This window comes from Protomyctophum parallelum (genome assembly GCF_964188405.1).
Source record: "Protomyctophum parallelum genome assembly, chromosome: 13".
NCBI classification, from domain to species: domain Eukaryota; kingdom Metazoa; phylum Chordata; class Actinopteri; order Myctophiformes; family Myctophidae; genus Protomyctophum; species Protomyctophum parallelum.
In genome coordinates this window covers 41144040-41165011 of record NC_139708.1, presented here as the reverse complement: position 1 = coordinate 41165011, position 20972 = coordinate 41144040, and the positions used below count along the sequence as shown (strand labels likewise).

Genomic DNA, 20972 nt, shown 5'->3' with positions numbered 1-20972 from the left:
CTCCACTACAATCGTTTGAAAAATGTTTGTAATGTACATCATCAGCACCCATACCCTATAGGTGGGGTTGGCGGAAGGGCCTTTCTAACATGCAGTAATCCTGGTCTCTAAACTACCTCCCCCTGGCCAGCCGGGGCGCCTGATGGAGGGGAAAGGTACTGGTCTCTAAACTGCCTCCCCCTGGCCAGCTGGGGCGCCTGATGAAGGGGAAAGGAACTGGTCTCTATACTGCCTCCCCCTGGCCAGCCAAGGCGCCTGATGGAGGGGAAAGGACCTGGTCTCTAAACTGCCTCCCCCTGGCCAGCCGGGGCACCTGATGGAGGGGAAAGGAACTGGTTGGAATAACGTGCTCCTTCCACGCGCTACGTCCAACTCCTCATGCATTGGTGGAAGCATGAGCTAAATTCGGGGCTCTCCCCAGGTTGGCAGAGGGAGAGTAGCACTCAGGATTACAGGGAGTGAGGTCTGTCCAGAAATATGAAAGCTTGACTGATGTCTGGACATGTCTCTCCTTACTGGCCTTAAGCACTTAAGCCTCTCCAATTGATCCAGAATGCCGCAGCTCGCTTGGTCTTCATTCAACCAGCCACAATTCTCACGTCTCCCCCCTTCTCCGCTTCCTCCATGGCTCCCGGTCGCTGCCTACACTGAATACTAAACTCTGATGCTGGCATTCAAAGCAACCAAAGGCATGGCTCCCCCATATCTCACAAGTATGTATACCCTACAAACCCTCCCGCGCACTCAGATCAGCCAACGCAGGGAAGCTGGAAGTACCTTCACTAAAAATGCAAGGACAGCGCTCCACACGTCCCAAACTCTTCTCCCTTCTGGCTCCAAAACTATGGAATGCACTTCCCATTATAATAAGAACTGCAGCCTCACTCCCAATCTTCCGCCGTAGTCTGAAAACCCACCTTTTCAGACTCCATCATGGCCCATAGCACTTACCCTAGCCCCTTAGATAGCACTTTATGTAGACTTGGATAGAATCTTATACATACTTATAGCATGTTACATAGACAGCACTAGAATTGCATTTTATGTAGTCATAGCACTTTCTAGTATATACATGTATAGTATAGTAGGCTATAGTATGTATAGTTTATATGTATAGTTTCATTATATAGATATTCCACTGTTACGTTCTTAGCTTACGCATGTTTCATGATAACTACTTTTTATATATGTGATGTATTGCCATGCTTTTAGTTCTTGCTTAATGTAAATTGCTCTGGATTAAGAGCGTCTGCTAAATGCCTCAATTGTAATTGTAATCATCACGTGTGGTTTTATGACTTTGCAGGATTTTAAAATACGGAGATAAGAGGTTTCTGTTCGATGTATTAATTCAACTTGTGAGTGTGAACTTATAGTAAACCCTTCAACCCCCCCCCCCAGAGTTAAAGAAACACATTTTTACTAGTCATTTTCTCTCCAGAGTGTCCAGTCATTGTGCTGCTGTTGTTTAGAGAGATGTCTGACTGTATAGATTGCTGCGTCCGGCCGGCCGTCTCCATGTCTCTCTCTCTCTAGCTGTGGGGATTTACAAGGGTATCCCACAAACGGTGTCCCATTACAGGTGACACGGTGGCTCGTGTGGCCCGGGCCAGACCGGAGGGGGAGAGGGGAACGGTTGTCACGACAGAGGAGAGGAGAGGCCATACATCCAGCGCTGTTGGCAAATAACACCTTACGACCTGAGGCCATGGTTTCTAAAAAAACCCATAAATGTCTTCTAAAGATCTGTGGAAAAAACTCAACCCCCCCGAATTACATGTATATATATTTTTTTGGGGCGGGAAACCCCTTTTGGGGTTCTGTACAGTATACAGTATCCAAAAAGTAAAAAAAAAATGATTTAGAAGGCGTTTTTAGAATCTGCCTCATAGCAGTCCAAAGTATATATTTGTATTCAAAGATTACAATCTCACAGCGTTTCATTTTTTTACGCGCTGTGAGCTAGATCTGGTTAAATGGTAAATGGTGCATTTATATAGCGCCTTTATCCAAGGCGCTTTACATAGATTGTGCATTACATTCACACACCGATTGCGGCGGAAGCCATGCAAGGTACCAACCAGCACATCGGGAGCAATTTGGGGTTCAGTGTCTTGCCCAAGGACACTTCGACATGTAGACAGGAGGAGCCGGGACTCTAACCGCCGTCCCATGGATCATTGGACGACCTGCTCTACCTCTTGAGCCACAGTCGCCCTGGTTAGAGTGGTTCAAATGTAACGTGACACAGATGCTGTCCCGGTCTTAGTGGGATAGAGATAGACATTTCAAGATGAACCGACGACAAGGAAACACCAACAGCGGCCATTTATTTATTCATGGTAGCGTTTCCTTCGTTGAGGTCCACGTTACACACAGCCTTGTCTCGCATTGCCAGACTGTTGCCTCTCGCAAGTTCCAAATGCTTCATCATACAGTCTGGAGCAACGGAAGAGCTGTCATGAGTAAGTGATAAAGTGGAAGTGGAGCCTCCTCCCCACTTCCGTTTCGTCTTTACAGTCGCGCAAAAATATTCTAATATAAATAGAAATCATCTAAGCATATATAGTTTGTTGCTAAGCACAAAAGAAAATACAAAAATAAAATGTAAAGAATAAAGATATTTTAAAATATATTTTCGTGAATGGAAATGGCAGTTTCCTTACTCAGCTCATGGGGGCTATAGTTCCAGACTCTATATATAGCATTCCTTACTCAGCTCATGGGGTCTATAGTTCCAGACTCTATATATAGCATTCCTTACTCAGCTCATGGGGGCTGTAGTTCCAGAATCTATATAGCATTCCTTACTCAGCTCATGGGGGCTGTAGTTCCAGAATCTATATAGCATTCGGAGATTGTGGAATAGTTGTCTGGCTACGCAAGACTATGTAAAGCGGAAGTGGAGCCTACTCCCCACTTCCGCTTCGTCTTTACAGTCGCGCACATTTATCATAATATAAATCAAAATCATCTAAGCATATATAAATATAGCTTGTTTGCTTATAGCAGAAAATTAAATGAAAAAAAAAGAAGCTCGAAATATATGTTTGTGAACGGAAATGGCAGCTGGGATTTCGGGAGGTGTAGTTCCAGACTCAATCTAGCATTTGGAGATTGTGGAATGAACAGTTGTCTGCATGGCTGCGCTCACGCACACACACACGTGCACGCAAACACAGTAGAAAACTACACTAATACAACCCTGGTGTTAATTTAACTCAGACAATAGAATCATAACCATTTATTTGACACATCATTTAAGAATTCACGCGTATATACTGTATGTATATGAATACAGATCTACAAGCTCACAACGTGTCGCGATGAGATCAAATACATGAATCTGTGCGTGTCTGTGTCTGTGTTCATATTATGACCCGTTTTCATAGACTTATAGTTGCTTGTTTCTCTCACAAACAGAGGCAACACAGGTGCATGCACGCATGCACGCTGCAGCTCAGTGACTGCACACACCTCACACACACACACACACACACACACACACACACACACACACACACACACACACACAAAGCTCATTGTCAAAGCAGCAGCGATGACAATGATGATGGTGATAAAATAACCTTCATTGAAAGCGCCGCAGTCAGTGAACTGACTCTTTCTCTCTCTCTCTCTCTCTCTCTCTCTCTCTCTCTCTCTCTCTCTCTCTGGAATAATGCTTAAGCCATTAAGACCTAGAACACATCTGTGTCGTCTTACCATTTAACCACGTTTATCAATTTTGTTTTTGTTTACTTTAGCTGTTGAAAAATAGCAGATCTACAAGATCGGTGCCTCGCTATGATCTCGTAGATCTGCTATTTTAGAAAAGTCACAAAAATGGGGTGGGGGTCCCTGGAACAACATACTTTCAGATGGGGGGGTCGGCAGCCAATTACATAATGTTTGGGGTCCTTGACATGAAATAGTTTGAGAATCACTGATATAGAAACAAGTGTTTTTTCCAGAAAACTAGAAACTGGTTTATAAAAAAACAATTTGTTTATGTCAGTGGTGCTCAACCTTTTTCATGTGAAGGCCCCCCGCCGCGGACCCCCATCTGAAAATATGTTGTTCCAGGGACCCACCAGATGCAAAGTTTTGAGTTAAAAACGTTCGCTCTGAAATAACATATACATTCAAAGATTTGCTCCGCCTTTTCCAAAAATAGCAGCTCTACAAGCTCGTATAGTGCGGAACTCGGTGCCGCGCGACGAGGTTGTAGATCTGCTATTTTCTTTTGTTTAAAACACCAAAAAGGGGTTCCCGTCCTGAATGGCTTAATGACCCTGTATGTGGGTTTGTGTTGCTGCCAGCCTGGTGTCAGAGCCCAGCGAAGGGCGGGATGGATGTCCTCAGGAACTGTCCGGAACACATGGTTCACAAACACAGCACGACAGCACAGGATGACACCCGAATCTACCACCTCACACTGCTCTCTGACTGTCTAGTTATCCTAAAATCTACCACCTCACACTGCTCTCTGACTGTCTAGTTATCCTAAAATCTACCACCTCACACTGCTCTCTGACTGTCTAGTTATCCTAAAATCTACCACCTCACACTGCTCTCTGACTGTCTAGTTATCCTAAAATCTACCACCTCACACTGCTCTCTGACTGTCTAGTTATCCTAAAATCTACCACCTCACACTGCTCTCTGACTGTCTAGTTATCCTAAAATCTACCACCTCACACTGCTCTCTGACTGTCTAGTTATCCTAAAATCTACCACCTCACAATGCTCTCTGACTGTCTAGTTATCCTAAAATCTACCACCTCACACTGCTCTCTGACTGTCTAGTTATCCTAAAATCTACCACCTCACACTGCTCTCTGACTGTCTAGTTATCCTAAAATCTACCACCTCACACTGCTCTCTGACTGTCCAGTTATCCTAAAATCTACCACCTCACACTGCTCTCTGACTGTCTAGTTATCCTAAAATCTACCACCTCACACTGCTCTCTGACTGTCTAGTTATCCTAAAATCTACCACCTCACACTGCTCTCTGACTGTCTAGTTATCCTAAAATCTACCACCTCACACTGCTCTCTGACTGTCTAGTTATCCTAAAATCTACCACCTCACACTGCTCTCTGACTGTCTAGACTTATCCATACAGACACTCTATGACAACACACTCAAATAAAAGTGTTCATTCATATATCCATCTGTGGCCTATAGCCTATATACTAGATGTAACTAAATCTTTTTGGTTGCGTCCGTATAATATGATTTTGATTTTACTGTGTACACGGACGGACAGACAGACAGACAGACAGACAGACAGACAGACAGACAGACAGACAGACAGACAGACAGACAGACAGACAGACAGACAGACAGACAGACACACACACACTAGACAGATGCTATATGCCAGAATGCTGCATGCAGAACTTAAAGGACCACTTCACCACTTCTCAACATACCTTCATATAATTGGTCCTCACTAATGATTCATGATAAAATGTCACAATTCTTATTCACACCACAGGCTCTCCGCCATATGTGGCACCACACTCTGCCACCAACATTGGGACAAAGATATTTGTACTTGGGCTCTACAACACCGTCAAAGTGTTTGACACAAAGAACAAACACTGGCTGGAATCACCTACTACGTGGTCTCTTCCAGACCACGAGTTTCATTCAGCCTTTGCCTCTCATCCTATCTCCTCCCTTAGGTTCCAGGGAATAGAGCAGATTACTCTTCAGAGAGGGGGTGATGTCGACAGAAGGTTATGCCAGAGAGAGCTCTATTGGATCCACACTTTAGAAAGTTTACAACCCTTAGGTCTCAATGAAGATTTCGATATGGGTGTTGTTATATAAACAGATGACAAAAGATTACATTTGCTCTTTGCTTTATGATGGCTATGTGCCTGATGTTTGCATTTGATTGCATTATTGGCTTTTGTTTTTTTCTGTTTTTTGTTTACTTCGTTTGTAAATAATTGTAATTTTTTCCTTGTGATGTTTTTCTCTTGTCTAAATGGACACTTGCAGGTCGATTTTGAAGGTGCAGTTTACCAGGTCGTGATACATAAATTGGCCTCGCTCTGCGCACATTCGTATTATGAAAGGCATATCGGCCCGTGTTGAACGCACTCGGCCCGTGTTGAACGCACACACATTTGGCATACCGCGTCCCTGAATATTTTAGCATTGTGGGAGTGTCCATATGTTAATTATTCTCGCTTTGCGCAATTTGCTATTAAGCCCCTTGACCTAAAGACACTCAGCGCATAACGATTAGACGTGGGTCTGACCACCTCATAAACGCAAAAAGCACTGTTTGATTTGACACTTGAGCGGCTCTGGAAGGCTGGTAGAGTGTTGCCATGTCTGTTTATTATAAGCGGCTTATTTTTCTGTAAAGTTGCTTTGTGTGGTTGCTTTTCTTGTTTCTAAAGTGGTTATTTGGGCTTTTCTCCTAATGTTGTTTAAACCAGTGATCGTCACACAGCACATTCCCATGTCAAGGATCCCCAGATGAATGCATTTGCCCAACTAAGGACAGCTAATCCAAAAATTAAATAAAAAGATTACTTTTGAAAATAGCAGATCTATACCAGCTCACAATGCATCACATTCATTCATTAAAACTATGAACTCTGACTGCAGGGGGATATATAATGATCATTATAACAATGTGCAAGAACATATTTAAAAAGAAGGAAGAACTTTATATTTGTGGACAATCAAAATATGTTTTTTTATTTTAATGTGGTGTCATTCAAATTAATCTGGATATGGCAGACTCACTATTTAGAAAATAAAAACATGGCACTTCATTTAAAATAGGTTACAGACCCCTGTTATATGCGCTTATTTTTATAGACCTATTTACTTGTTTCTATGAGACATGGCGGTTTTGCGTCTTTTAAAAAAAAATGTTGAGATTAGAAACGGCCATAATTCTTTCATTTCTCAACCTTAAAAATAAATAAAAACATCTCCATAATCCGTGGGAAATGTGCTTTCATATGCTGTATCACACCCGATTCAAGTCTTCTTCAATAAAATGCTACGAGCGAACTCAGCGAAGACCATACCATCGGGGCCACAGCATTACGCAGCACGCATTCAACTCATTCCTTCGTCGTGACTTGAATGAAATAAAATATAATAAACGTTATTTTACTGGTGTTTTTCAATAGAAACAAATAAAGAGCGTGTGTAGGCTACTGTGTGCAAGTGCAACAGTGCATATACATGCATGCACTAGGCTATATTTCTTCCGTGTCGGGATGGTGATTGAGCTCTTCAAGTTCACAGCCCGTTTGGTCTTTCATAAAAAAACGTTGATATTAGCCTATAAACACTCATGGTTCTCTCATTTCTCAACCGTTTTATTAAATGTAAAAATCTCCATATTCCTTAGGAATCTTGCTTTCATTCGCTGTATGGTACATGGTTCTATCGTTATCGAATTAATTAATTACGCATGGATTGGCAATTTGCCAATATGCTGCTATCTACTCGCAATTCCATTCCGATCTGAAAGGTGGGTCTGTTCTTTTGAGGCATAAAGGTGACAGCATGCAGTGCAATAGGAATAATTAACCCAAATGTGACAAAGGCATGTCATGTCTTCTATGGTGCCAGCCTGAAGAAATGTCATACCACGACCCCCAAAGTGCGCATTCCGTATGTGACATCAGCTGACTGGTAAAGAGAATAGTACGGACATGTTGATTGGGTACGTCTCAAACACGCCTTAAACACACCCATGACTAATTCAAGGCCGTTTTGCGCACTCCGCGGGGTGTCAAAAGCGCTTCTTAACATGCCCAAAATTGCAATATGACATACTACACGCCCCCAGATCATAATACTGTAATTAGATTAGTAATATAGAAGTAAGTAACATAGAAGTCCTAAATCGACCCCTGGGTGTCTTTGGGTGCCTTGTAGTTTCACTGAGAACTACAACTCCCATGAGTTATCATTCAAATTGAAATGTTTGACATAGTGTGATCAATCATCCAATCAAATGATGAACATATATATCTGTCCTATGTCACTTTTTGATTATGCCTGAAGAAGGTCAGTAGACCGAAAGCTTGCCAAATAAATTGATTGTGCGCAGATCTGAGTGTGCGGAGCTTCCCTTTATTTTTTTTATTTAGCCTTTGCCTACAATGGAGAGCTGTACATATTCGGTGGCTGTAAGCGGGGTAAGCGGGGGCGGGGTGGTCGCTTCGGTGATCTGTGGAAATTCACTCCAGAGACATTCTCCTGCAGAACATCGAGCCAAAATGAGTCTATGGCTATGACTCCACTCCAGGGATTATGCACTCATGTGTAGTGGGAGATCGAAGTATCGTATTTGAACGGTGCAATGACCTGTACATCTTTGACTTTTATAGCCTGAACTGAAGACCTTATGCAAGCTGGCAGTTAATCAGTATGGTCTGAAACAGTCTGAACTCCCACACAATGTCAGGTGGGAACTGAAAGGAAGTGTAAAAGAGCACACCCGTATGAAGTGAGGGGCGCTCTTATCATCGTACATAATCATGATGTATTGTACACCATGTATATGACATAAAATTGTCCATTCATTGGCAATGGGAATGTTGCACATACACCAAAACTGGACAAAGAGGCTGCCACAGTTGGTAGCACTCATGCCTCACAGCTAGAAGAACCCGGCCGGGTTCGATTCCCGCCATGGCCGCTGGGGCCATGGCGGGAATCAAAACTACCTCCCCCTGGCCAGCCGGGGTGCCTGATGGAGGGAAAAGGTTGGAATGGTTGGAATAACGTGTTCCTTCCACGGGCAACGTCAATTTCGTCAAACCAGGCAAACTCCCCGCTTTCAGGTGGAATGATGTGGCTTGGACTTCTCATGCATTAAATTAAACATGAGGTCAGTCCGTTGCTCTCCCCAGGTTGGCAAAGGGAGTGTTGAGCCCAGGATTACACTAGACAATTGGCAATGGGTGAAAAAACTGGGTTACAAAAACTGTGCGATAACAATTTGAGAGAGAAATACTCAAGTAAAGTACTATAAATAAAGATGAAAATACTGCTGTTACAAGTTTGCTAAAGATGTGCAAAAGATGAATTATTGGCACCAAAACATACAGTACCAAGGTTAACGTATTCAAATGTGTAAGACCAAGGCGCACTTGTAGGAATCACATGGACTCACTGGCCTTGGAACACCTCGGGATCCCGCTGGAGGAAGTTACTTAATGTTGCTCTGGAGAGGGAAGTACTCTGGAGCTCTCTGGTGGAGCTGTTGCCCCCGCGACCTGACTACGGATAAGCGGTTCAAAATGGATGGATGGATGAATAATAATGGTCAAAGTTTTGTTCTCCCCCTCTTTTTTTTTAAATAGCAGATCTACCAGCTGACATGTCAACATGTACCGCCCTATACCTGCATCTATTCTTAGCTACATCTCGAAAGTGATAGTTTGTACATGTTGAAAAGTAGCTTACCATTAAAAAAACAATGTACAAATCAGGCTTCAGAACATCCCATTCCACTGACACATGCCTCTTCTATTTGAGCGATCACATCAAACACAAGGTGGATGTTGGTAAATACTGCGGCATGGTCATGCTGGACCTTCAAAAAGCTTTCGACCACGTAAACCACTCCACTGATTAATAAGCTAAAAGCAACTGGTTTTGATAGCATATCAGTATACGCTGGATTCAATCCTACCTGGAGGGGAGAGAACACAATGGTGGAGGAGAACGCTATCACTGGGTCACTAAAGTCACTATAAGTCACTGGATACGGATCCATGCAATGTGAAATCATTGAATACAGTTGTAATGAAGTGTACTCGCGTACGGATCGCTGCAATGTGAAAGCATTGAATAGCAGTTGTAATGAAATGTACTCGGGTATGGATCGCTGCAATGCGAAATAATTCTCGGGTGTGGAAGAATCAAGGCCAATGTGAATCATGGCCAGCGGGTACCAGACCGTATTCGGGTACAGTTCAAGGAATCAAACTGACTCAGTGTGAAACTGTGAATCCCCCTAAAACACATACAGCACATCCACAGTGCTATAGTCTGTCATTGTGTTGCATCACTCACCTCAACTGTGACAATATGAGGGAGCTGGGGGTTTTCTTTTTTTTGTTGCAATTGGCACAATTTGTATGTCTCTTTTGGCATTGCAGCCTGTAAGGAGATATGTGTATTATGTGGAGAGAGAGAGAGAGAGAGAGAGAGAGAGAGAGAGAGAGAGAGAGAGCATTTGTCAGTATTATATAATTCCAGAGGGAAAAGGGAGGGTTGGGCTTGACACAGAGGGAGGGGGGGGTGCAGAGAGAGAGAGAGAGAGAGAGAGAGGGGGGGGGGGGGTGCAGAGAGAGAGAGGGGGGGGGGGGGGGGTGCAGAGGAGAGAGAGGGGGGGGGGGGTTGGGGAGGGGGTTGGGAAGGGGGGGAAAGGTCTAATGCACTTATCACTTAATTTGCTATTTACAAGGGCGTTCCAGATGTCTCTATCCCTAACCTATATGGTCCATGCATGCCATGGCCCGGTCTCTCCTCAGTGTCCCGGGGCGTTATAAATAGTAGAAGGTTAATTAGTTAGCTAAGAAACTCGATCGGGGGCGGGCAGTTCTTTTTTTTTAGAATTTGATCCATAGACAGGTAACTCAAGCGATCCCCCCTCATCATCATCATCATTGTCAGCGGCTGGTCAGAGCTATATAAAGTGTCCCAGGGACACACGGCACACACCACATAGCCTTAGACATTACTCTGGGAATCACCCGCCGCTGCACCGACCCGACCCGACCGGACTCCCAACACCTCCTCCACCACCGGTGAGTTGAACATCTCTGCTCCGTCCAAATGCACTTCGGCTGCGGGAGAGAGACAGGCAGGCAGGCAGGCAGGCAGGCAAAGTCTCCCATGCAGGTGCATTGATGATGTATGTAGGCTACTTTTATTTAGAATATGACAATGGACGGTGCTTCTTGACTTCAAAGAAACTTATCTGCTGTTCTCGTCTCGTGTGTGTTTGTGTCTGAATTCTATTTGGAAAATAAATACTTAATTGACAAGGTCAGTCTGACTGTCTGCCTCGCGTGGATTTAATGTAGCCTACCTGTGCACACAGATTATCGGCAGCGTTCATTTGACTGATAGAAAACTTTATAAAGTTTGTAGAATAAACAAGAAAGCACAGTTCAACTTCCTTCGTCTGCTAAAAGGATTAAAAAAAAAAAATGGATATTAGATTATAACTGAGGATTTGACTGTGCAGGTTAAAATTCCTAAATGCAGATGGAGCTGCATCATGCAGGCTGTAAGAATATTCCATGTCGCTGCCATAGGGCATCATTCAGGTGAAATAAATTAGGCGCTATACGCTTTGCCTTTATTGCGCGCATCAAAGACGAAGTTGACTTTGCGTAATTCGAGTTGTCCAAACCAACTCGAATGGAAAGCAAGAATGTCCACTGTCTTGTCCTTCAGCCATGCAAGGGGAAATGCGTGGATTGCGTTTAGCCTATATGGATGAACTATAGCCTACTTTAATGCTAAAAGTGACAATTAACGATCAGGAGTTTTACGCAGCTATAGAGGCAGTTTGCGCAGCTGTCGTATACTGTCTATCTATATGATGATACGAAAGTAGCCCTGATACATGACTGCCATGAGAGTCAAGAACCAGGGCTAATACCAAATATTCTCAGAATCTGCTTCATTGTCACATATGACAGGTTTACAAAGTGTATAGAGAGAGTCATTGAGTGACATTAATAATTGTCATACAAGCTCCCATAATTTGCAGTCTTTTTTCAGGAAAAGGGAGGAAGAATATTGATAGAAAATAGGAAAAAAGGAAAAAGAAAATATATATATATAATTCAAATAGTCCGGATTACAAGTGGACTAATCAGGAACATTAGCCTATTTAGATTAAGTGTGCAGGCATATCATATATTTTCACTGCACTGCTGAAAATATTTGATAATGATATACCTTCATGCACCTGTGTGTGTGTTCACAGTGGCGGTCTCTCTCTCTCTCTCTCTCTCTCCCTCCCTCCCTCCAACAGCATTACAATGTCTCTCTCTCTCTCTCTCCAACAGCATCACAATGTCTCTCTCCTCCATCCTGTCTGCGGACGCCATCGCCAGTGCTATCAAGGACTGCCAAGGTATCGTCTGACACAGCCGGCCTGCGGTGCTCCTGAACTTATACTTTCTGTCATTACAGCACTGGATAAAATAACTACAGTATGCCTTTACTCACGTTAAAGTAGCCTACTGTAGACCAATTTTGAGGATTATTACCCCCCCCCCCCCACACACACACACACACACACACACACACACACACACACACACACACACACACACACACACACACACACACACACACACACACACACACACACACACACACACACACACACACACACACACACACACACACACACACACACACACTTACACTTTACTGGAGTATAGCCCATTTCCAACTTTCAGTACTTTTACTTCTCACCTCAGAGGCAAATATTGTACTTTTGCTCCACTACAATTATTTGAAACTTTATAGCCACTTTGTAGATTTGGATTATTATTACGAAATTAGATTAAATTAGATCTACAACAAGCATGTGTTGCGATGCGATGCATTGTGAGCTTGTACATCTGCTACCCCCCCCCCCCCCCCAAAAAAAATAAAAAAAATAAAGAATAAAAATAAAGAAAAACAAAATAAACAAATATAGGCCTATACATTTAACTTTTGTTACTTCAAGTACATTTTGATGACAATACTTAGTATTAAGTACAAAGTATTTCTATACATTTCAGTATACTTAAGTAAAAACATGTGAGTATACATATAGCAGCACTGCAGTACAGTCTGGGCCACGGCCAGTCATCTCTGCATGCAGGCTATCCTATAGCCTAGTAGGATATTCATAGCTGAATTAAAGGGATATTTCAAATTCAACTTCTGGTAATTGTATCGTCTACTGCAGTTTAATAATCCATGCAGGAGGAGGAGGCTGGAGGAGACTTATAAAACATCAAAAATAATGATTAAAAATACAGTAAAACAGTAAATGAAAAAAAAACACGGCCCTCTCTCGAATTAGGACAATATCAGTCAACATAAAAAAGGACGGATGTTTTCGATGATTCTATCATAGTTCAAATGGAGTTTGAAGTTAGCCACTTAAACATTACTGTCAATACTTAGTAAACTTGATCATTGGCTCTGTCCACGGTTTGCTCTTTTTTCCCTTTACACCTCTTTGGCGAAAATAGCTGATCTACAAGATCACTACACCTCGCAGCGTGAGGCGTTGTGAGCTTGTAGATCTGCTATTTTTGGCTAAATTCTCCTCAGATTATATTAGGGATGCTCGCCGGGTTCATAGGGATTATGTTGGGTTTGTATATGGCAGGGCAATTAAAATGAATATCAAATATCTAATTACTGAATCAAGCAACTTAAAAACTGTCTGGGGTGTTCACATAAGCCTGAGTAGACCATAAAATGACCAAAGGTTGTTTAAAAAAAAAAGTGAAATACCCCTTTAATAGAATAGTTAACATTAAAATAAATAAATGGTGCTGTCAGTGATAGAATAAACGTGTTTACGTTATATCTTGACGCTGCCAACAGTTGGAGCCGTTTTGTTAATTAAATATGCACAACATGCATATTTAATATGGTGGAAAACCTGAACAAGACTCAAGAAGTAGCCGAGCCTAATAGGCCTGCTCCGACTCTTAATTAATTAAAAGCAGTGTAGATTAGATAGATATACTCTTACAGGTCCTGGATTCAATAGTTCACCAGAGTAAAATTACCCTGTTGGCATAAAACCATACTTTAGGCCTGACGTCGACATTTTAAAAATGTCTTCTAAATCCTGACAGTTTTCTGAAATACCTATGTTTGTTTCTATATTCAGTGGTGCTCAATATTTCATGTCAAGGACCCCACAAATTATCTGTAATTGGCCACCAACCCCCATCTGAAAATATGTAGTTCCAGGGACCCCCCAGAAGCAAAGATTTGAGTTAAAAATGTTTGCTCTGAAAGAATATATTCAAACATTTGGGCCACATTTTCACGAGTGCCGCACTACGAGCTTGTAGATCTGCTATTTTTCAATAGCTAAAGTAGCCTATAACTTAGCCTATATATCCCGGACAGAATGGGTTAAAGTTAGCAGCCTTTATGTCTAAAGTTTTCAAAATTGGTCAACAACAATCTTTCCAAAAGAATTATAAGAGCAAAACCTATATACTTATACTTATACTTTTAACTTTGCCTGATTGTTTTACATATTTTCTTTTGTGCAGCAATTTGGAAACCTTGCGTTTTTGAAATGTGCTACTGTATACAAATGGATTGTTATAGATCGGCCAGCCTATATTTTAGAAAAGACGGGGCTTAACTAACTGGTTAATGCATGTTTTGTAATGATCTACAAAGCAACTTGTAGCTATAACATCTTCAAATACTTGCAGTGGAGTATAAATATTTAATAGTTTTTATAAATAGTTCATTGGATCCAAAGATTAAATTCCCATTGACAATGCATGGAGAATTTACGTCAGCAAATCGACATGTTATGTCATGACTCATGATGGTGTACGATGACAAGAGCGCCCCTCACTTGAACACGGGTGTGATTTTATTTATTTTTATTTACTTAAGAACAGGATACTCGAGTAAATGTAGGCTACTATGTAACTTTCCATGCACCAAGGGTAAATTTGAGTGACCTTTGCGTCGGCTACAGTAGCATTCATCTCTGTCAAACAAAGCACAATACAGCCTGTTTTTCATCTTGTGAACTGACCTCTCCTCTCCTCTCCTCTCCTCTCCTCTCCTCTCCTCTCCTCTCCTCTCCTCTCCTCTCCTCTCCTCTCCTCTCCTCTCCTCTCCTCTCCTCTCCTCTCCTCTCCTCTCCTCTCCTCTCCTCTCCTCTCCTCTCCTCTCCTCTCCTCTCCTCTCCTCTCCCCTCCCCTCTCCTCTAGCACCGGAGTCTTTCAACTGTAAGAAGTTCTTCGAGACGTGCGGTCTAACCAAGAAAAGCCCCGGCGACATTAAGAACGTCTTCGGTATCCTCGACAACGATGCCAGTGGTTTCATCGAGGAGGAGGAACTCAAGTGAGTTTGGGAAGCAACGCATATAAGCTGGAAAGCTCCCGGTGTTTCAAGCTTGTGCAGTAGATCTGTTATTTTTGTGTTTTCTTTTAATTTGAATTGAATGAAAAGTAACAGTTTTTGACATTGAGGTTTCCACCAACAGAGACATTAGCGATGGCAAGCTCAAGCTGTCCAAGCTGCCGTGAAACGGCCGGGATGACATGTTTATTGTTCAAACACAGCTGTATGAGGCGATCTAAAATCCCCCTATGGAGATTACAATGCAGATATACAGTACAATGTAGAAATACGAGGAAATATTATAGAGAACAGTATCCAACTCAATAAATCTTAACGACCTTCTGACAGGAGGTTTCATGCAATGCATGGTTTAAGTTAAGACTACGGTGATTAGTGTTATTACCATCACCTGGGTGGGTCAGTCGATCGTGTAACTGACTTAACCGACGTTAAGCTGTGTATGTGTTGAACAACACAGCCATGACGTTAAGCTGTGCATGTGTTGAACAACACAGCAATGCAAAATACCATTGACAGCCATGAGGTGTCGAAAGCTTTCCATCCATAGCAATGGTTGCTAAACTATTAGGATTGGCATTGGACAATGGCTTGTTGTGGTGTGGGGTTTGGGAAGGGCTAATTATGCAACTGTCAACTGAACAAAAAGCTATGACACATCACTAGTTTGTACACACTCATTTCACAATAGAGATGAAACGTCTTTATCCTAAAATACATTTTAATCTCCTTTTAATCTCTTTCAAACTGGCAATATAATAGGCAAATCTTGAATTCAATCAGATTTTACCCACACAATTTTAAAAAAAATACCAAAAATGGGCCGATCCCCAAGCTCACATCGCGTTAAAAGTCTGAACTCTGACTGGGGAGTGAGAGTGGGAGATAAGTGAGGTTTTTGCTTATTGCTGGGTTATTGTCTAATGATCATTATAACAAGAAAATATTTTAAAAGAACAGACGTGGACGTGGACAATCAAAATATATTTCATGTGGTGTCCAATTCAAATGGATGTTGACACGACACCCTGACCATCTAGAAAATAAAAACATGACACTTAATTTCAAAAAGGTTGCAGACACACTTCACCACCAGGGGCATCACAAATGCTACAAAAATGTCAGTGTTTGTTGCAGAAACAAGCTTTGAATCTCAGATCGAGTCAGATCCAGTTTACTAAGTCTACAGAGTTTATACAGCCCTGGTTGGGCACCCCGGCCTGGCGGAGATAATGTGCTCTGGCCTGGGGAGTGTATACTTTTTGAGTGCATCAGTGTGTCCTATATAGGACAGTGATTCTCAAAGTGGGGTCAGGGGTTCCCCATGGGTCCTTGGAGGGGTTCCATTTTGAGGGGCAGGTGCTCAAGTGAAAAAAGGGGAACATTGTGCGGCCTGTGGAACTGTCGGCTGTGTTAATAGTGTGTGAGAATTATAGATTGTGGGGCATAACTAATATATTAGACGCTTTTAATCCAGAATTGATCGATGTCACCATGAGGGACTGGTACTGTACAAAACAAAAATAAAATGAACAAACAAAAAAACTAACTTTCCAAAAGGACACATTGATGTCCAGAGGGCAAAAGGTCAGGTGCTTTAATTAGCACCACTAGGTGTCTATCTGTGCACGCCCCTGTGTGGTGGTGTTACCTGTATAGAGGGTCGCAGTCCCGCCCCCTTTCATGACGACGCCAGGCCCAGGAAATAATTCCCAATGCATTTTTCCTATAGACATTTCGAAACGTATATTATTTAAAGACCGTATAAGCGTCGTACAAAGCCAACTCTTGTCGTGACAAATCATGACAACAAACACAATATTTTGGACCAAACAAATAATTACAAAGAAGAAAAACAACAAAAAGTGTAACCTGACGTTTTTTTCTTTCTTTCTTTGTTTGGCCCAAAACATTGTGTTTGTTGTCATGATTTGTCACGACAAGAGTTGGCTTTGTCCACGGCATAAACGTCTTTAAATAAATACTTTCTGAAACGTCTATGAGGAAAATGAACAGCGATTTCTTTGCCGGGTCTCTTGAGGGTCAGGACTGCGACGCTCTATAGTGTGTAAATAACGGTAATGCGTCACACACACCAAGACTGTGTTTCAGTAATTTATTCTTCCATTTTGGACAGGAGACAAACGTTTCGGATATCCAGCCTTCCTCAGTGTCCTGACCTATAGTGTACCTGAGGTCCAGGGACGAAAATAGCAGATCTACAAGCTCACAACAGCTTGTAGATCAGCTATTTTCGGGGCGCAACCCAGCACTCTTTAGCTAGTGGAGATGCGGTGTGTAACGACATGGATTTCTAAACAAATTTGTTCAGCGCAAAATACTGTGTTCACGTTCAGGAGACTTCGGAAACAAAAGCAATTCTCCTGAATGCTGCCTTCCTTCTGGCATGGCATGGAAAGGAGAGGAGGGCATTTGCATTACTTTCACCATAGAAAATGCTGCATTCATGGTCTGGAGAGGGCAGTTGTTTTACAGCCGGGTAAAAGGGCAGGGGCTGAAGACCCCTTTGATGTCTGTGTGCACGTCCCTGCTCAGGTTGTTGACCGTGTGGGGTGTGTTTCTGTACCTTCTCTCCCAAGGTTCTTCCTGCCGAGGTTCGTCCCCGGGGCTGTGGTTCTGTAGTGGACCCAGCAGGTTGTTGGGGCTGTGGTTCTGTAGTGGACCCAGCAGGTTGTTGGGGCTCCGGTTCTGCAGGTTGTTGACAGTGTGGTTGTGTTTCTCCCCAGGTTCTTCCTGCAGAGGTTCGTCCCCGGCGCACGGGTTCTGAGCGACAAAGAGACCAAGGCCTTCATGTGCGCCGCCGATGACGACAGTGACGGCAAGATCGGAGTAGAAGGTCAGTCAGAGTCAGAGAGAGACACTATACACACCGTCCATTTCAACTGAAGGGACCATGAGACCTGCTTTAGCAGCCAAGTGGTTTTCATATCATATGTCAAGGTCCATTATTGGTCGGGCCGCGGAGCCACAAACCACCGTTTAGCCTCTCAGACCCCAAATGTTGTTGTCGTTGGATAAGATTGTGTCCACAATTCCATTCTGTATTGATGTTGGTACCATTAGGAGAGATAAAAGGCCAACGTTGGTCAAAAATAACAATTCTACATTCTCTAATTGTGTAGACTTCTTGTAAACTAAGTAATGCAGATGTTTAACAATAATGTAACTCTTGAGAGCGTAAAATGAAACCAAATGGACACATAAGGGTCCATTTGGTTTCATGTTACGCTCTCAAGAGTTAAAGATCTATATAAGATATAGCATTTGGTTACCAACTCTGCATCATTTAGCTGGGGGGCCATGCCTGGAACCCGCCCCTCAAGGACCACTGGTGGTCCCCGGCCCACTGGTTGAGAACCACTGCTTTAATAAGCTGAGCTTGTTTTCCAGTTCAGGTTATAAACTCCAGAAGGGTAAAAACATGGCAGGCTGCGTCAGGCTTACCTTATAGTACACTAGCTGTGACACGGCTGCAGCTACATTAGTAATGGCTTTTTTGTTAGATTTGCTGTGTTACTGTTGCCTGTGTTTGCACATTGACACACACACACACACACACACACACACACACACACACACAACAAATGTGATTAGCTGCAGCTGTGCTGCTCACTAGACTGCCATGTTTGTAGTTGTTTATTAAAACCTGAACTGGAAAACAAAACTACAAAATCAGCACATAGGTTTCATCCTCCTTTGATTCAGAGAGGGAAAAAAGTAATTAACACAAGTGGAGCCTAATCAGAGCCGAATGAAAATGAAGGATTTGCTTTTATTTATTTTGTGCTGCGTACAGTACTCTGTGTGAGAGAGAGAGAGCATGTGAGTGCTCACTTTCTGATCACCAGCATTTGACCGTTTGACTGCTCAACCTTTATTTTTATTCAGTATTCCCTTTTCCAAATGTTTCCAAATATAGCAGATAGAGCAATGTGTTGGGCGTGTCATTGTGGACCAAACATTGTTTTGAAAGACTAATAGTTAAGGGCTTCATTACTGTAACTATAAAACTAATAGTTAAGGGCTTCATTACTGTAATTATAAAACTTAATAATATGGTTCACCAGTGTGTGTGTGTGTGTGTGTGTGTGTGTGTGTGTGTGTGTGTGTGTGTGTGTGTGTGTGTGTGTGTGTGCGCACACTGTGCCAGGCTGCCAGCCAACTCACCATTTATAAAACTAAACTATATATTTATGTAGTTTAGTGTGTGCACTAGTTCTGCCACAGACAGGAAAGAGGGAGAGAGAGATAGGGGAGAGACACGCAGCAAAGGTTGTCATGAACGGGACTGTGCTTTACACAATAAAATCTAGAAACAGTTATGCATACAAAATACAAATACATCAAAGAAGTAACAACAAGAAATGAAAGAAAAAAAATATATAATATAATAATAAAATAATAATCAGGAATGATCAAAGGCCATAGAAAAGAGATGAGTCTTAAGAAGAGACTTAAATAGTTCAATTGATTGAGCACTTTTAACCCATTTAGGCCTGACCTCAAAATTTAACAAAATTCTTCTAAATCCTCTGTTTTCTGAAATTTCTGAAATAAATATTTTCATGATTTTTCAAAAATAGCAGACCTACAAGCTCGAAGCGCGCGAGTGGTGCGCTACGAGCTTGTAGATATGCTATTTTTCAGTAGCTAAATTATAACTTAATGTTTAAAACACCAAAATGGGTTCATATAAAATGGAGGCTATTCCAGAGAGTGGGCTCTCATACATGCGACGCGCTGTCAGGCCAGAGCCTATACGCGGCATGCGCCTGGACCGCTAGGCCAGCAGGCGCCCAGCCAACCGACCCATTTATAAAACCATGTATTGTAGAGTGGATAGTTATTATAGTTTCAGTTGCAGTTACACCAATCAAAAGCAGCGCTAGCACTCAACTAGCACTAGTTGGACTTCTATATGCCTTGCATTGTGTCGCAGGAAATCAGTGTCATACATATTGTGAAGAAGTCACAGAACTTGACATTCAGTAATTATGGGTGTTATGATCAGAATGAGAACATTATATTATTTACAATGGTGTGAAAGACGGAAAATCTAAAAATGTGCGACGGACAAGACAAAGTCATATACGAGCATATTGATGAGCTCTGATCCGAAGCCATGCATGCCTCCTCCTCACGGTCTCTCCTCTCCTCCACAGAGTTCCAGGCCATGGTCTTGTCTTAAACATCTGGACCCTGACCCTGTTTCTCCAGCACCTTCGCCCACGCCTTGACCTGATGACCCACACCCATCTCCAACCATATCCACCCATCTCCACCCATCTCCATCCACCTCCAACCATATCCACCCATCCACCCACCCATCTCCATCCACCTCCACCCACCCATCTTCAGATTCTCCACCCACCCATCTCCATCCACCTCCACCCATCTCCACCCATCCACCCACCCATCTTCAGATTCTCCACCCATCCATCTCCACCCACCTCCACCCTGTCGGACTGTAGTTCGTTCAGAGGGTCATCTTGTCTCCGTCTACATAGATCCTTTTGAATTTAATTTATTTTTTTGTTGGTCATTCCTTTCATCGTTTTACAAGCGCGCTCCGCTCCGGTCGATGGATCGACATCCAGCCTATGCACCTCCATGTTTTTAAGTTTTGATTTTTGTTTTTGTTTCGTACTGTTGTACGTGTTTAGACAGATCATACCTCCTCAACGCATTTTGACCACAATGACGCAATGTACCAATCACCAAAAAGTACTGAGAAAATAAATAAATGAATAAATCCAAATCAGTGCATACATGTCCGCGTCTTTCTGTCTGCTGCTGGC

The 20972-nt window shown here is 42.6% G+C and overlaps 1 protein-coding gene across 2 annotated transcripts; it reads left to right on the top strand.

The window, feature by feature from the left end:
* Positions 1-10599: 10599 nt before the first annotated feature.
* pvalb8 (parvalbumin 8) lies at positions 10600-20511 on the top strand. Of its 2 annotated transcripts, XR_014570102.1 has the most exons (6): positions 10600-10811; positions 12087-12154; positions 15003-15135; positions 17901-18010; positions 20337-20431; positions 20492-20511. XR_014570102.1 is itself a non-coding variant. In XM_083779302.1 (5 exons), exons 2-5 carry the CDS (start codon positions 12094-12096, stop codon positions 20360-20362), a joined length of 330 nt encoding a protein of 109 aa, XP_083635428.1. In that variant the 5' UTR covers positions 10601-10811; positions 12087-12093; the 3' UTR covers positions 20363-20485. The 2 variants fall into 2 exon arrangements, 1 of the variants encoding a protein (XP_083635428.1); XM_083779302.1 differs by lacking the exon at positions 20492-20511 and having other exon boundaries at positions 10601-10811; positions 20337-20485.
* The last annotated feature ends 461 nt before the right edge of the window (positions 20512-20972 follow it).

What these genes read in the sequence shown, in the direction of transcription:
- pvalb8 (XM_083779302.1), top strand. Translation starts at nt 12,094, where the DNA reads ATGTCTCTCTCCTCCATCCTGTCTGCGGACGCCATCGCCAGTGCTATC. An exon ending in TGCTATCAAGGACTGCCAAG is followed by an intron (nt 12,155 to 15,002) that starts GTATCGTCTGAC and finishes CCTCTCCTCTAG; the next exon opens with CACCGGAGTCTTTCAACTGT. An exon ending in ATCGAGGAGGAGGAACTCAA is followed by an intron (nt 15,136 to 17,900) that starts GTGAGTTTGGGA and finishes GTTTCTCCCCAG; the next exon opens with GTTCTTCCTGCAGAGGTTCG.